General features: G+C 43.4%; 1 protein-coding gene across 2 annotated transcripts in view; it reads right to left on the reverse strand.

Annotated features, from left to right (window-relative positions):
* The window catches only part of gabbr2 (gamma-aminobutyric acid (GABA) B receptor, 2), a 115,175-nt gene that overhangs the window by 67,980 nt on the left and 29,634 nt on the right, over positions 1–17,561 (reverse strand). The window contains exons 1-2 of one of the 2 annotated variants that reach the window (XM_078791840.1): positions 16,935–17,238; positions 14,643–14,780 (exon numbers count right to left, since the gene is read on the reverse strand). In XM_078791840.1, the coding sequence (XP_078647966.1) occupies positions 14,643–14,780; positions 16,935–16,943 (147 nt within the window). In that variant the 5' untranslated portion in view covers positions 16,944–17,238. Of the gene's footprint in view, positions 1–14,642; positions 14,781–16,934; positions 17,239–17,561 lie in introns of those variants that run through there. The other variant, XM_078791839.1, reaches the window with a different exon arrangement.

Here is a 17,561-nt window from a genome sequence, read left to right on the forward strand (position 1 = left end):
CTTTCTCTCCTCACTTCTCTCCATTAGACGCCTAATTTGATTTGTAGCGTCCTCACTTAGAGACCAGGAGACGCATGCTTTCACATGCAGCCGCTGCATTATCATTTATAGCGCACCTGATGGGGGAAAACACCTTTGCTGTTCGCATCGTCTGACCTGTCTCAGGGTTGGATGGCACGCTGATGCAGGGTTATTACCGTATAATACATAATAACACATACATATACGCAAAGCCAGCTCTTATCCTGGTTAACATGACTTGACTGTGATGAGTGAATTCACGCAAAGTCATTGGGCATTTTTATGCCTGAAAATGCTTCATTTAGGCCAACAACTATTTGTTAAAATATACCTTTTTATTTTATGTTTTTTTATCAATAACATATTCAACCCCCTAACAGCAATTATCTAAAAACTGACATATTTTTTAAAAAAACATGAAAAAGTGAAGCTCCAAAATTCAAAGCACAAAGTGGCTCTGTTTATATTTTATAATTGTATAATAATATTTAAAAAATATTTTTGTATTAACTCATTTATATTATACATTTTTATATTTTTATATTTATTTAATAAAAGAGAACAATATATGAATAATATAAAAACACACATAATATTATATTCCAACAAGAATAGTTTGAACAATTAAACATGACAGGCCGCACAGCTAGGAGACTCGGGTTCGATTCCCGGCTCGGCCATCTCTGTGTGGAGTTTGCATGTTCTCCCCGTGTGTTTCCTCCCCCATTCCAAAAACATGCTAGGTTAATTAGCCACTCCAAATTGTCCATAGGTATGAATGTGAGTGTGAATGGTTGTTTGTCTATATGTGCCCTGTGATTGGCTGGCCACCAGTCCAGGGTGGAGCCCGTCTTTTGCCCCAAGACAGCTGGGATAGGCTCCAGCATGGTGGCAATCCTAGTGAGGATAAGCGTCAAAAAATGGATGTATGGATGGATTATATCTACGTATGTGAACGTGTGCCCATGTCATAAACCTCATACTGAAAGCAACAGCACCCCTGTTGGTTGCAGGTGAGTATTGCAGCGTATTTAGTTTCAATTGTTTCTAATGAGGGACAGAATGATAAAAGATCAATGAATAGACGTGGATGCGGAATGATGTGGAGTCCAGATAGTTGTAATAGCCCCCCCCCTCCGCAGAAATACCCATTTATACACCGGCGCATCGTTCCTAATCAAATCATCAGGTTGTCCACAGCTGGACTGACCAAGGTCTCCGTCGTCCAATGAAAGCCCACCACAGCCAAGTCTTCATTGGCCGGCATGTGAGCCTCCATGGACTGGCTGGATTATTAGTGCCAGATTATTCCCCCTGAGTCATGTCTAGCGGCGGGCGCTCGGGCGGGAGATGGAAATGAGGTCAAAAGGGCATTGGCGCTCGCCTGAGGTTTTGTCTCTGGCTCTGAAAGGAGACGTACGTATTTTGCCAAAAACCACCAAAAACAGCAAGCGTCCGTCAAGCGGCACCAAGATGGCCGCATGCGGCGTTCAATGACAGCTGCATTATGTTTATTACACCCAGCAATTACATAATACGCTTTGGCACGACTATTGGAACCGCAGAGGCTTTATTTTTGGCGACAGGAAGAACACACGTCCACTTCTCCCACTGATCATTCCCACCTCTTTTGGAATGCTCCCGCTGGGAAGCTAACATGTACATTTTCATCATTTTATTTCTTATTTTTATGATTGTTTTGATGATTTGATGCCCCCCTCTTGTAAAAACATGAAAGCATAGGATGAGACAGATTTGCATAAGTGCCCACAGTCCGGCCCCTGGGGGCCAATTTGGTCCCATTGATTTCCATTATAACCAAATATCTTCTATGGACTGAAATCCTGTATACATGTTGTAACGCTTCTACCGTAAATAAAATGATCAAACCTTGAAAATAAAAGGAAAACTGTTTTTTGATGCAATATTGCATAGTTTCTGTATCCCGTGTTGTTGCGCTGAAAGGTTCGAGTACACAAGTGCGCCAGGTGAGACACAGCAAAGGTCTTGGCAAAGACAACTTGAGCACAGATATTTACTTTGCGCATTGATCGGGTTTTTGGGTTCAACTCCCACCCTGCCACTCTTCACCCCCCCTGCCATGTTTGAACTCAGTGACTTGGTCTATTGATCGGTCAGACAGTGCAACCAAATGGATATTTAATTTGGAGCAAAGGGGGGTTTATTCTGCTCAGGTAGACTTTTTTTTCCCAGCCTCTGTTTTGGCATTTCTTTCTCTTTGTCAGACCCCTGGCACCACACACACAAACAGTCGGACTAATTGGAATAATTACGGAGGAGGTGGTGAAGCCGTGCAGACTTTGTTTAGAAAGACCAATGTTGGGCTTTTCTTCCAGTCTTGTTGCAAGGGAGGGGGAGACCACCATGAGACCACGACACTGCTTCGTTACCACCGTCTATTTCAGACCAGCAGGTTGTGTCACATGTTCAAAGATGGCACCTTCACCCTTTGTGGTCACTCTTCAAGCATTTTAGAATGTCTAATTTCACTTTGCTTTTCACTTCTTTGAATAGTCCGCCACACGCCTGGGAGACATAATGGAGGGAAAAAAATCAATAAGAACGAACAAAAGTGACAATGTCCTTTAAATGCGAGGCGGCCAGGGTACGTATTGTACCGCTGCACGCACGTGACCAATTCTCTTTCATTTTGTGCAACGTCAATAATGGATGGGAGACAACCCGGTGACACAACACGTCATAACATCATTGTTGTCATTTTAAGTGCCATAATTTGAAACGTTGCAGTTTGCGACACGTAACCCAAAACAGTGTAACACAAAAACGGCATATCTCAAAACGCTGGACCACCAAACGTCACGACACACAACTTAATGCAACACAAAACTTCACAACATGACATGTGGAAAATGCAACTTGGTAACGCAAAATGTTAAAAATGCCATAACTTGAAACACTAACTAGAAATAGCGTAACCCAAACCCAAAAACGACATTTCCCTAAACGGCATAGACACAATATGTCATAACATGAAACAGTGTAAAATTCAACTTAATAATGCAAAATGTTGGAAGCTGAAATGCCATAACTTGAAACACTGTAACTTGAAATAGCGTAACTTGTGTTGGTGCAACACAAAAACGGCGTTTCCCTAAACGGCATAGACATGAAATGTCACAACATGAAATGCTGTAACACAAAAGAGTGTAAAATGCAACATGGTAATGCAAATGTTGTAAGATAAAATTTGCAAGATTAAATGCCATAACTTGAAACACTGTAACTTGAAATAGCGTAACCCAAAACAGCACAACACAAAAAAACGGCGTTTCCCTAAACGGCATAGACATGAATTTTCATAACATGAAATGCTGTAACACAAAACCGTGTAAAATGCAACTTCATAAAGCAAAATGTTGTAAGATAAAACGCCATAACTTGAAACACTGCAACACAGAACAACATAATCCAACAATCAGCAAAATAATAGAATTGATTGGACGAGACGAGCAGCCTTTCTTAATCAGTGGTTCCCCAAGAGTTCCCCGTGTTTCTCACCAACCTGGAAGTTGTGATCAGTATCGGCCAATTTCGGTATCGTATCGGAATCGGCAGCATGAAACCTCGATGGGAGCATTCCTCGTCATAACATGAAATACCGTGACACAAAACAGTGCAAGATGAAACACGATGCAGCGTATATAAAAAGAGCATATCAGCCAAAAGGCCAGCGGTGGAAGTACGCTATGGTGTGTTTGGGCCTCGGCGCCGGATGCGCATCCCGAGTGCCTGCATGCCAAACTAAAGAGAAGAACCTCCACGACGTGTTGTATCGCCAGCAGCGGAGGAGGACGGCGTCTTACTTTAAAGGCGCGTCTCACATTGAGAGTCCTTGGAGCCCGTGTTCCTGGAGATGAGTCGCTGATAGATATGCGGCGCTCCCGGCGTTTTAACACCCGAGTCACGTCTGTGCTGCGCCGTATGTAGCGCTATAATCACAGTACAGGGTGCGGGGGGGCGAGGGGGGGGAGAGGAGCCGGGAAGGAGCGGTAATTGCAGGCAATAATTGTTTGGAGCGCCTCCTCCCGGCGTTGAAAGCGGGGTTGGAGAGGCGCGGACGGTTGGAGATGTTTAATGGGCCCGCACCTCCAGCCACGCTTCGGGGAGGGCTTCCATTCAAACTCCATCAGTCAGAACCTCCAAAGGATGTTCTCTGTGGGGGGTTTGCGGATGAAAAAGAAACGTTCTTACTGTGCATGCAAAGCACGGCCGCCGTGATGTCATTAGCGTCGCGCAGACACCAAATATCAGCAGCCATCAATAACGTATGATTGAACATGGACGGGCATGTTCATTTGAACGAGTACACTTTGACCCGGCCGCCATAAATCCACGTTTCCCTGGATCAGCGTGAGCTGCGACTCTCTGAAAAGCTTCATTCCCGCTCCCGATGAGCAAAAAGGCTGGGAAAAAAAGAAGTACTTTTTAAAAACAAAGCAATTTGCATGGCAAAGAGGTGTTCTGACAAGCAGGGAGGCTGCAGAGTTGTTGCCCAGAGGACTGGATGCTTGTTGAGCACAAGTGGAGAGGAGTCTGCTCTTTTCTTCTCCTCGGAAGCTCGCCTCCGGGACCAGGAGGACTTGCACCGGGATGCATTTTATGAATTTCAAATAAAGCTACTAATCCGGTCGGACAGCGCAGGGAAGGCTGGGAGGAGGAGACGTCGCCGAGATGGAAGCTGAGAAAGACGCAGAGTGAGCTCTAATTCATAAACGCGGCGTCAAGGCGCATCGGGGCCCATTGCATTGGTAGGGAGCGGCGCGTCTGCATGCTAAGTACTTCTTTACTTCTGGTTAGCACACAAACTGCATCCGCGGGGAATACAGGCCTTGCATTTGGCTAACATTTCATTCCATCTTGTCCTACAAGAGCGGTGCTTCTCCACGGCTTTGGCTGCGGGACCACCGGCACCCCCCCGATGACAAGCGGCCACCCAAATTGAGGACGTTTTTCAACTCAAACTTAAATGTATCTCATGTATCAAATATGGTATACTGAAAGGGGTTGCTAACTTTGAAAATGAGGTGAAAATAATGGCGACTAATAATAACAATAATGGTGCATGGCCATATCTGGGATATGAGGGGTGCACGTGACAGCCACCCCCAAGGTAGCGTGGGTCACGTATCGACATACATAACTAGTTTATCCCTAATCTGAATAGTTGAAACGTCAGTTCACCACTTCAACAGCCAATCAGGAAGGCAGCTCCATTTCAGCTGACTGAAAGTGTCACGGCCACCCCTGACCTACATCATCATTTTGACGTTTTATCTCATAATTTTTAAGTCAGGATTTTTTTTAACTCATAATTTTGACTTACATTTGGGATAACTTTTTTTTCAGTGGCGGAAACGGGCGTCCATAAATATCAATATAAAGTATCAGAAGTTTTTCACTACGCTTTATTTTGAAAAAAAAAAAAAGCGTCTGCGAAGAAGAAAGAAAAACGACAGAGACAAACGTATTAAAGTTCATTAATGCATTTCTTGTTCAAAGACCCTAATGTTGACATTATGATATGACTGACTGTAATTTTTTGATTGAATATAATATATAATATAGTAAATATTAATAATAATATAGTAAATATTTGAAAAAAATTGCTGCAGCAGCGGTGGAAGTCTGCCTCTCGTGCAGCCCACCACCACAGCTTCAAAAAAGTCCTTGGGGAAACCCAGGACTGTTTACAACACAACATAAGCTCCAGCAGATATCTGCAGCTGTGTGCCATTATTGTATGGCTGGGACCATTCAAGCTTTGTGCTGCTGTTGCTGTGTATCATGGATAGTAATACTGCTATACTAGCTTTTTAAAAGTATATCCATGTTTATTTTCAATACTAATGTCCCTCACCAGGACGCCTCCTCGGTGGGCCAGTGAAGTTGTTTAAAGCATGAAGATGTTCTTGGCAGTGGAGAGCCCCGAGTGTGAGTTTTAGCGCCAGGCAGGGTGTAACACAAAGTCGATACTGCTGCAAAGTGGCGTCTCGGGGTGGCCGCTGCTGCACAGCTCAGATCAATGATCGGTGGCGGCAAAGGACAAATCTTTTAAATGTGTCAGCTCTAACATGCCATCAGAAAAAGGACCGAGTCCGCCTGAGACCTGCAGGTTCTTTCAAAACCCCGTGGGTCCAAAACGGCCCCTGTTACCTTGTGATACATACAGTAGATGCAATAAATGATATATCCATAAAAATGTCTCCAAACCTTCCTGATATGTTGATGTTCTCCGATTATACATCAACATTTGCAATGATTGGATGGATTCCTCACACTTATTAAATGTATTTAAAATATGAACTGTATAGCCGCTCACCGCTAATAAATGATAATGCAAGTCATCTGTCATCTATGCATTTCCCAGCATGCTTTGCTAAAGTTAAACACTTCTGATTGTCTTATGCCTTTTTAATGTCTTGTTTTGTACATAGAGGGCGAAATAAATAATATGTCTTTCTGTTTACAGTTCAATTATTTTGAGATTCATTGAATCTTGGAACAGTGTGGTTTTGGTCGTGGTCATGGAACTGTGGACCAATTGGGTCCTTAAGTTTGCCCAACCAGTCTACATGTATTTTGTAGACTTGGAGAAGGCATTGGGCCATGTTCCTCAAGGAACTCCGGGAATGTGGGGTACCGGTCTACGTATTTTCATCGAGCCATGAACCGGTTCTTGGCCGGGAAAGGGTGGATGTGTTTTATTTTTCAGTTATGTTTTATGTTTTGTTTCTATAATGTGCCGTCTGTGGACCCGTGAAAAATGCGGTCCACATTCGGACATCCCTGGTTTACATTTGACAGGGATAGGGGAGTGATAATACAAAGCACACTTTCATTTTCTACTATGTGGCACGCCTAAAAAAAACTTTGGACACCCCAGATGTACTCAGGGGAAATATTCCATTCAAAACCCAGAATTCCTAGGCGGGATGACGTTTGGCTTCCTGAGAAAGCCGTGTTAGAATCTGATTGGTGTGTTTCTTTGTGGCTTCAAAGGCCTGCCGACACTCCATGTGGTTTTCTTAGTGTCTTAATGACGCCGCAGTAAATGTCAGGATTATTACCGGCAAGGTATTAAGGGAGGTAATGTGTGGTTTAGTAAGGCTGTGTGTGTGTGTGTGTGTGTGTGTATGTGTGCGCACGGAGGTTGAAAGAGGAAGAAGAAAGTGCCAGCGGTTACTTTCAATTATGTCCTTATTCATATTTAATGCTGTTTGTTGGAGCTAAAGGTCGGCGGCGGTGTGTTTGTGAGCGCTTCCCAACATGGCGGCAGACATCCTGCTGGGGAGTCTGCACCATCTTTTTAAAAATGCACCCCCCCACCCATGCCACCCACCACCGGCACCCCCTTCCTGTTAACCTATCAAGTGGTAAATATCAGATAACTCATCAAATCCCGAGCGGCACATCCGCAACGCTTCCATGGCCATCCCGGAGGAGGAATGTTGCATTCAGGACTGCCGGCTAATCATGTAAATTCCAGCTTATGGCTCATTTGGTGTTTCTTGTGATGATTTATTGCAAGGCAAAACCTACAGCAAGACTTGTTTTAGTCATGAATGTGGAATTTCACCGGGAAGACTGCGTTAGGAAAAATAGGAAAATGGTCACTTTTAACACAATAAGGGTATTTATGATTGAAAATATATAAGATGACGATGCGTTTGTGTGTCTTATAGGGGGGTGGGTGTTTGAGACTTTGTGTACATTGTATGCTTCAGGAACATTCCCACATTGATCCCGTTTTCACAGCCTGTTGATTTGTCCCACACTGAAAAAATATCCTGGAACACACGAGTGCTCCCTGCGAGCACGCTACCATTGGACTAAATATTAACTAGCTATTTTTATATCCTGTAGTCATACAGTTATGATTTAGTATCTGTTATCCATATCCGTCGAGTATCCGTTATTCAGGTAAAGATGCAAAAGCTGTAAGTTTTTTTCGGAGACAAGTCTGACCTAGCATGACGTGTGAGTGCCATGGTAGCACTTTAGCATCAAATAGCTATGCTAGCGTTGCATACGTTATAGGTGATATATAGCATGTATTACGTTGGGAAAAAGCAGAGTTAGAGTATATATGTCACGGATAAATACAAAGCTAAAGTGATAAAGTGCTAACTAGCCAGAGCTCATTAGCATTAGAGCCACACACACACAAAACACTTTTAAACTGTCTAAATTGTGGAAAATTGCTGGAAAATCCGGCAATATGGAACCTTTAAAGTGTTCATGTAAAGAATATTGTATGTATGTGTGTGTGCATCGGGAAGGCTCAAGGACAACGTTCACTCTCTGCTAATGAGTTCGCCGTGCCGCTCTCGGTCGGCTTTGTCTCCCCCGTCGTCTCCCGGGTCCTCCTCCTCCTCGCTCAAGAACCACTAAAAGGTTTGAATTAAAATTTTAAGCAGAGCTGTGCGGCGTTGCCAGGACTTTCAAACATAAACCCTGAATGAGTCATATCGGCAGTCACGTCAGAAAAGCGCCGTTATTCCGGGAAAAGACAATCACGTTGTCGCTATGTGTGTAGCATCTCATTTTTCAGGGCGGAGAATTTTTTTTTGTTTTTTTTAAAGATCAGTGTGTGAAACATCGTTCTATAAGCGGCAGCTGCCATGTTAATTAATATGTCACTCTGACTGTAAATGTGCAAGCTGCATACAAATATGATGCAACTCCAAAATCAACAGCATTCACACAAACGTCATGACGTCAACATTTATGAAACTCATTTCCTCCAAGTACTGAATGAATAATAAAAATACGAGACTTTCTCATGCTGGCTTCCAACAATTAGAGCTCATTTTCTGCTATGAAGCCTGGAGGACATTTCAGAGCGTTTGTCGCCAAATAAAACCGTTGCGAATACTCGTGTACCGCATGTCATGCGTGCACGTACGGACACGTGCGCGTATCCATCTGAAGAATTGTTTGCCTGATTGAGTCGCAGGCTGAACGACACATCTGTTCAAAGACCTCACCAACTGCCGTCTCATTTTCAAATGTGCTTTCCCTCGACATCTCACATTTCTACCGCACCTTCGTGATACGAACGAGCGTCTCTTAACACTTGCCAAGTCATCTAATCCATCTAAAAGATGGGCATTTTTCAATTCGATTCAATTCTGACTGCAACAATCTGGCATCATGTGAAGCATAACCACAAAACTCCAGCAGCAGACTCCACAAAACTAACGATTTGGGTAATCCACAAAGACTCAGGTGTCACTCGCCACGTTTACATGGGTTTTTCTCTTTCCGAATGACTTTTCCAAAAACAATGGTATCCATGGAAAGGAATATTCCAATCAAATTATCAACGGGGCATGCCCAGTAAAACGTAAACATCAACATCACGTGATACCGACTTCCCCGAGTTTTTCTTCCACTTGTTGGAATAACTCCGTATTGCCAGTTTTTCCTTTGTCCAGTCTTGGAATTGAGTTTGGATCCAAAACCAACTTTGCTTAGCATACAGTGCCGATCGCTGGCCTCCATTTTTAAAAGTGAAGAACGTCTGGAGCTGCGTGTTACGTCATATCTGAGCATGCGCTGAAAGAACTGAATATATATATATATTCTTTTTATGAATAAAGTATAAAAAGGTTTAGATTCTGTTCCACAGGTGGCGCTAATGCACACCAAAGCTGCTTGCCAACCGCCAATAAACAACAGAAGAAGAAAAACACCACAAAGAACAACAAGATACCTCAATCGGATTGGGGAAAGGAATATTCCACCCCTGGGAATCCCATTATATGTTCATTTTTCTTTGGGAATGAGGTGTATACAAAGGTTCCAATTTTTCCGTTTGAGCAAATAAAGCGAATGCAATTGGAATATTTGGGTCCATGTATACGTGGCTAATGACCACTTGGACTCAACATCAAGAGTGTTTCAATGAAGAGTTTCATCGACTCACGAGTTAATAAAAACGCGAGTTTTAATGACACAAGTTAACGAAGACATGAACAACTTTTTCACGCACGCCACATGATTATTAAAGTAAAAAAATGTACCTTTATTATGAGTTTTCAATGATTTTGGTAATGATCTGCTTCCAATGCATATTAGACTTTTAGGCCAAGGATTAGGCCGCTAAAGGAATCTCAGCGTTCTCATTTCCATTCAGATATGCAGTTTGTGTACTCGGTAGTAAGATGATGCGTTTGTGGCGTAAAAAAAAAAATAGCCCATAAGCCAACCTTTGAGGAGCAAAGCAGCGAGAAGAGTGGAAAGCACTTTGTAATGATGATATCTTTCTATTTCCTGCCTCTCAGTAGGTTTGTCATCATCTGGGTGCTTTGCTCTCCCTCTCCGGCTCCCTCTGAGGGGGAGTTGATGTTTCAGATATTAGCCACTGTGTCAGACAGTTAAACTGCTCTTAATCGATCCTCCAAGCTTCAGTCTTTCCAAGCGGCGTGATGCTCCTAATGGCTCCTAATGGAGCCCCGGCGCTCCTCGGGAGTCCGGCCGCTCGACCTTCTTTTCGGATTTCCTTTCAAATGCCAGACGGGGAGAGGACTTTTGGGTCAACCAATGTATCAGAACTACTTACCTGGATAATGTAACATTACAGCTCAACGTGGGACGCAAACGTTAGCGACACTAGATAAGCAATGTCCGCTACTGTGCTAACATTACACTCAAGTTGCTAGGTTAGCTTAGAGCTAAGATGCATTTTAAGATGTGCAAGGAAGCCGACCTTTTTACAAAGCTGGTGGAAGTAGTAGTCTTATAGTACATCAATTATTCATGAGGTTTTTGTAAGTAAAGCCTTATAATATGTCTATACTATATCACAGTACGGTACATCAAAAATCAGAGGTTTGTATATATGGGAGTAGTGGTGGGCAAAACCCTTTATTTCAGTGAACCGGATCATTCCGTTCAGTAAAAAGATCCGTTCATTTCGTTCAATTGGTGGTTAGCCTGTGATCCCCCTGTGCGTAAACCCGGTTAGCCGTGTCGAGTCAGTCCGTTCACTAATGTACACGTTCGGGCTGTGTTAAATCGATTAATCTAGAATATAGTTTTTCGATGCATCGATTAATCCCTGAAAGTCTCTAATTAGTCCCTGAAAACCTAAACCACAAACACGTGCACAGGTTAATAAATATATATATATTTCTAAATGATCTGCCCATATCAATAAAGTATAATAACATGAATAATACTAATAATAATAATAATAATAGAAATAAAACTAACTATAGTGTATTGTGTATTTGAGGAGTGTGTGTAGTTACGTGGTGCGGTTTGGATGAATGACGAGGTTAATCATTGCATACAAGGAAATTAAAAAAAGTTTAAAACTTACGGCGTCTCCTCACAAGCAGCTCCTGGGTGCTTCCTCAACAGGTGCTTGTGCATCGCAGTCGTGCATTTGTGATATTCCATCTCAATTTTGCATAGGTCACAAAGCACCGCATCATTACCTTTTGGCGTGAAGTATTCCCATTGATTCTGAGTAGCGGTAACGGGTCAAAAGAACTAGTTATTTTTTGCAAAGGATTGAACCGCCCATAAAATACCCGTTCAGTCCGCCGGCCGTTTAGTTCATGACCGACACAGCACTAGTGTCGAGTCCTCACAAGGAAAAAGAATGACTTGGTTGTCCCTCCTTTCCAGACGGGAGCAGAAACAGACATTTTTCTTCTTCTGGGTCTTCCGGCGGGTTTGTTTAACCTGCAACGTGGTGCCGCTGTGGGCCGTTATGTTCAACAAACGGCGCTAATGAGCTAATTAACATGTTGGCTGTCAAATGGCGGGCGTTTGACACGGTGAATAGGTACAGCGACTGTGCAGGATTCATGACCTCCCCCTAATAAATCTAATTAATACATTACAGCATGTCATTTGGGGGCACTTTCTCAATGAAAACCATTTCCTCACCAAAGACGCCTCGTTCGAGGACTACTTCCTCATCACTTCATCATAAGTTTTGCGCTACTTTATGTCTTCCAAGGGCCGCACGGTGGGTGGGTGGGAGGGAGGGAATGGTTGTTTGTCTATATGTGCCCTGGGATTGGCCGGCCACCATTCCACGGTGGACCCCGCCTGGAAAACGAATGGATGGATATGTCTCCCAAGTACGCCAGTAGAATAAGAAACCGAAAACGCCAACAAAGAAGGAACCTTTCCCGGCCCCCATCCTAACACTTCCTGTTCTGATGTGCAAATGATGAGCTTGTTAAGTCACTGCGGGAAATCCAGGCCCATTCAAGTCTCGTTAGCACGTGTGCTGAGCTAAATGTCCGCCCGTCTCTTCCACACCTTGTCTCGCATTTTAGCAACCCCCGGAGTGAGCGAGACAAAGCGAAAGCACGTCCACACGCGCGGTGCTCGCTCACGTTAGTGGAAGCGTCCAGAAGATGAAGAGACATCAGCGTAGCAGACAGGCTAATCATCTGGCAGGCCCGAAGCACGGAGAGCAGCTGGATAAATACATGCTAACCAAACAGCAGGAACAAAGAGCTAGGGCTCGTTTGTGCAATTAAAATAAACACTTGGCAGGAAAGTGAAAGCTTGTGTTTTCCACGGCCCACAAGGTCCCTTAGCTGGGGTTTCTTTCTGACAAACACCGCTTTTGTTTTGTTTGCATCCATGCTAGCTGCCATCGCTACGTCCAACCAAACACCTTCTGGACATGAGAGGACATTGGACAAAGATCAGCAGGATGCTCCTGTTGTATTGAGGATCTTTGATGAACGCTTTTTGGCTGGAGATCCTTAAAAACAACAGAGCACCGTGTCATATATGTCATATAGAGTCGTACCGTCAGTTGCTGTCACTGTCAGGGGACATTCGCCCAAAATTAGTTGTTTTTTTTGGCTGTAGGTCAGAATGCTTTTGTCTAATAGAGGATCTTTGACTTGTGGGTTTTTTTTGCTGTAGGTCAGAATGCTTTTGTCATATAGAGGATCTTTGATTTGTGGGGTTTTTTGCTGTAGGTCAGAATGCTTTTGTCATATAGAGGATCTTTGACTTGTGGTTTTTTTTTGTGGTTACTAGATAATAATGATACTAATTAATAATAATAATCACTGCTTGTTTTAATGAGGTATACAGATTTTCCTCGTTGTACGTTGGTAAATTACTCATTTGTCCAGCACTTAAAAAGGTTACCTTGGCATCTTTGTCATGTTTACATTCATTAAACACGCATGGATTCTTCGGGGCTAATAGACCTTTCTCCGTTCAAGCGGAAACAGCGTTTGGCTTCAGACGTGCATGAATCGGAGGGTTGAAGTCAAACGTATGCAAGGAGAGAGCGTGGCTGGCGGCTGCAGCACACAATGGGGGTCATCACTGCCAACACAACACAACACAGCAGGGAAGTAAGCCAAACGGGGGGGAAATGTGCAAAATTACAACGTAGTCTACTCAAATGTCGTCGAAGGAAGCGGCATCTTGAAGAAACCTCAAAGATAAATAGCGAATTTCAGCTAGCAAGCACTTGTTGCCGGGCGGAATAGGAAGCGCCAATGGAAATTAGGCGATACATTTGAACGTTTGAACTTCCGTAAGACCTTTCTATTCAATTTCCAAAACTTTATCATCCCTGAGGAGCAATATAAATACACAAAGTTCTGCAATTTCAAAGTGAAAATGTAAAAAATCATAACTGAAATATCTGGACAGAGGGGTCAGAGTTCAGAAGTCGGCTTGCCTTTGCGTCCTGCAGCGAGGTTGGCATGTTGGGGTCATGTGGTCCTGTTAAAATGGGGTTCTAACAGGGTGTCCAATAGTTTTGGGGCAAACTCTGGTAAAGCTAAATAAAGATATCTGATCCTCAATGTGAACTTTTTTGTTCGCTCCAAACAAATTCAGCTTCCTCCAAAGGTGGCGTCTCCGGGGGCACCTCAGAGGACCTCTGAAGACCATCAGAGATGGTGGCCAAGTACCTACCCTCCCCAGTGGCTGTTGTCGTATTAAATAGAAGAGTTTTTCCTCTGATCTGGGCGATGTAAGTAGCACACAAACAATGCAAATGTCAAAAAAAAGTATTTCTACCTTTTCCCTTGGAAAAATCCGACAAGAGGCAGCACATTCATGGTAATTGCGGGCGGAAAGAGCAAGATACCCGATACGACGCCGGGCTCTTGAATTTTGCTATCTGCTCGCGGCACGGTCTTCTGCCCTTATCTTATCTTCAGCCAATAACCTTTGGAGCGTTTTGTGGTAAGATGGAGCGTTTATTCCCTCGTTGATATCGCGCCGCATGCAGGAATGCTTAACAGGGAATACACAGCTGGAGTAGAATTGCATCAAAAGAACTTTGTACTTCCTGTGTGTGGGTTCCTGCGGGACGGTCAGTGAGAACAAAGCCAAGATTAGCGCAGCAGCAATTAGACACCGACGGCTGAAGAGGTTAAAAGCATGAAAAGCATGAAGCCGCGAGCCGGGACCTTCCTGTCCCGCCCGTAATAAAGTGACAAGACATTTAGCGACTCGTCGCTGAAGCGTGCAGCTACGATGTGATAGCTCACTCTGCGCCGTAATCGCGAGGCCCGCACACAAGCTGCGCTGTTGTTTTTTAGTGACATATACACACAAGCCCCGCCTCCTACCTGCACCAGGTTCCAGCCCCCCAAGGACTCGGCGATGATGGAGGTGACGGACGGGCACACCCCGCCGAAGATCATCAGGTGTTTGGGGCCGTAGCAGATGGCGTCAAAGAAGGCTCTCAGGCCCTTGGCGTTGTCGCACTGTGGAGGGACCAAAAGAGGGTTGAATTTCATGTCCTTCTTTTAATGACGGACAGGATGGAGGGATGAAGGAGGATGTCATGCAAGGTGGTAGCCAAAAGTACAAGCGTTTAACAAATAAAAGACAAAATATTCATGATAATATACGTAAAGAGGTTTTATCCATTTTGTCCCTTTTTAGATTCAAACTGATGTCATGTGGTGTGGTTTTTAGGGATGTAGACCAGGGACGTGGAAGATGCTGTTACTTTAAGATGCTATTCATACCTTGTTTGTTATGACACTGTCATCAAAATCGGTATGAGAGGTCTCACTCGCTCACATTTTGTATTTGCTGAACGTTTGTAGGTGAGTTAAAGAGCTAATATGCTAATAATACATAAAAATAGTAACAGGAAAATATGCTTGCTGACTGTATTGTTTTAAATAATGACCCATAGTTCCAAAAATAATATCCTTTTACATAAAAGTGGAGATAATTATCATTGTAGTTGCACATTGAATGGTTTACCACAAAGAGTTTTCCCCTACTTATTATAGATTAAAAAAAACTTTTCTATCTGCGATTAAATGTGATTAATTGTGAGTTAACAATGGACAAAAATGTGATAAATCGTGATCAAAAATGTTACTCAATTGACAGCCCTTATTTTTAAATCCACAAAAAAAGCATGTACAAGTAAATACATGGGATGTGTGTTTCTTAGAGAAAATGGGGGAAATGTATGAATAAAATAACCAATAATAAACATATATATATGTTAACATAATATTTGTAAAAATTCCTTTTTTCTATAAATTGGGTTAATTTTATTGAGTGCAACAAAAAGGATGCTACTCAATATACGTCCCCACTGTAATTACTGTATTTTCCAAAATGACTTTCTTCAGTCTCCTGGCTGGCTGCTGTTGTGCTGTTGTTGTTGTTGTTGTTTCCCCCAACTTTCTTCTAGCTTTGTGTCTTACATTGGTGTCTAAACCTCCATTAGCGTGGATTTCATAGTTAAAATCCCGCATGTGCATGCCACACGGCGCTTTTGTCACCACCTACAAGCCATCCACTGCTGCAGAAGGCATGTCGCCATGGCGACCGGAGAGGGAGACACGGCAGTAAGAAAGGAAGTAGAGACGAAGCAGGCTAACTAGTTCTTCTGCACGCTTGGTAATGATCTTGCTATCAGGCTCTGCTATTATTGCCACTCCATTCAGGAGCTTTGCAGCTGATAGAATGGCAGGTGTGTGTGTGCGCGTGTGTGTGTGCATGTGTGTGTGTGCATGTGTGTGTGAGAGACCATCTCATCTAGAGAGTCATTTGACCTTGTTAGCCATCAGCCAGCAAACTGAATGAGATTTCCTCCAGAACAACAGCACGGTGAACCTCGGAGTCGCAAGATTGAAAAAAAAAAATCCAATCGGATGAAGCGACGTGATGTACTTTATTAAGAAGGAGCAAGTGTTTGTTGCCGACGGAAGACGGTTATCTACGTGGGCGACCTGGTGTTGCTTGCATCACAGCCCTAATCTGCAATATTTACTGAGTCGGTCAAACTCTAGTCTTAGTCGAGTACCCTTGAGTCAGTGACTCTGGAGTCTTTATTGAGCACCGATTAGTCAGTGAGACTCATGAGACTTTAATATTCGTTCAGTACCTGTAAGTCAGTCAAACTTGAGTCTTTGTCGAGTACCCGCGACTCAGTGACACTCGAGTCTTCATTGAGCACCGATGAGTCAGTGAGACCCATAAGACTTGAGTTTAGTATCGGTTGTGTGGGGGAGAGCGGACTGTATGTTTATTAGGTAGTGTCGCTGTGTCGTCCGGACACTGTGGCAGAACTGTATGTACTTTATTGATTACAGTCCTATTCCAACTGACCGGTTAACTACTATGCCGTCATGAGTGTGGTTTGTGAAATAAATGAATAAATAAATCAGTACAAATACAGGTCACTAGCTTGAAACAGCACAGGCTAATCTACGCAACACATACACTGTATTTGGCTATGGAAAGGGCGGCAACAGGTTAGCTAGCATGTAAAAGAGTTTAGCATAATAAACGCGGGCACATGACACAATGGGCGATATTCGCCGCCTAATTAGCATATGAAAAACGATCGCGAACGATCGCGAACAGCCGTTAACAGCCCATTAGCTTACCTTTCTCATGAACGCAGACAGGTAATGGTGTATGGAAAGGGGAACAAGCCTTCTGACTGCTAGGCTGTGGTCTTACAGAGGACCCCTTAGCTGCCCTGCAAGTTGCCTGGCACAAACACGACCACAGTCTGCCCTGAACAGTGCCTGCACCAAACATCCAGTCACAATGAGGGAATTTACAACACGTTGAATACCTGTAAGTCAGTCAAACTCAAGTCTTCATTGAGTATCATTGAATCAGTGAAAATGGAGTCTTTGAGTACACATGAGCCAGATGTATAAGTATAATTATTTGGGTCTTTGCCGAGTTATTGGTGGAGCAGCTGTGAGTCACTAAAACGTGATTCTTCATCAAATGCCCACGAGTCAGCTCAGGTAGGACGGGGAAAAAAGAGTTGATTTGAGGCAACATATGAACGAACAGTTCAGTTAAAAAAAAAAACATGCACTACTTATTCATGACTCACATTTTTAGGTGGCGTTTTGCACATGGACCAGGTCTAGAAGAATCCATGTTATTGCCCCACATCAACCACCATCTGAAATCATTCCTGGCATTTAGAGGCCATTTGTAGAGGATCAATGGGATTAACGTACGCTTGTTTTCCGCCTGGTCCGATATAGGAA

The sequence above is a fragment of the Doryrhamphus excisus genome, linkage group LG7 (genome assembly GCF_037039965.1).
Source record: "Doryrhamphus excisus strain RoL-2023G ecotype Guam linkage group LG7, RoL_Dexc_Guam_v1.1, whole genome shotgun sequence".
Taxonomy (NCBI): Eukaryota; Metazoa; Chordata; class Actinopteri; order Syngnathiformes; family Syngnathidae; genus Doryrhamphus; species Doryrhamphus excisus.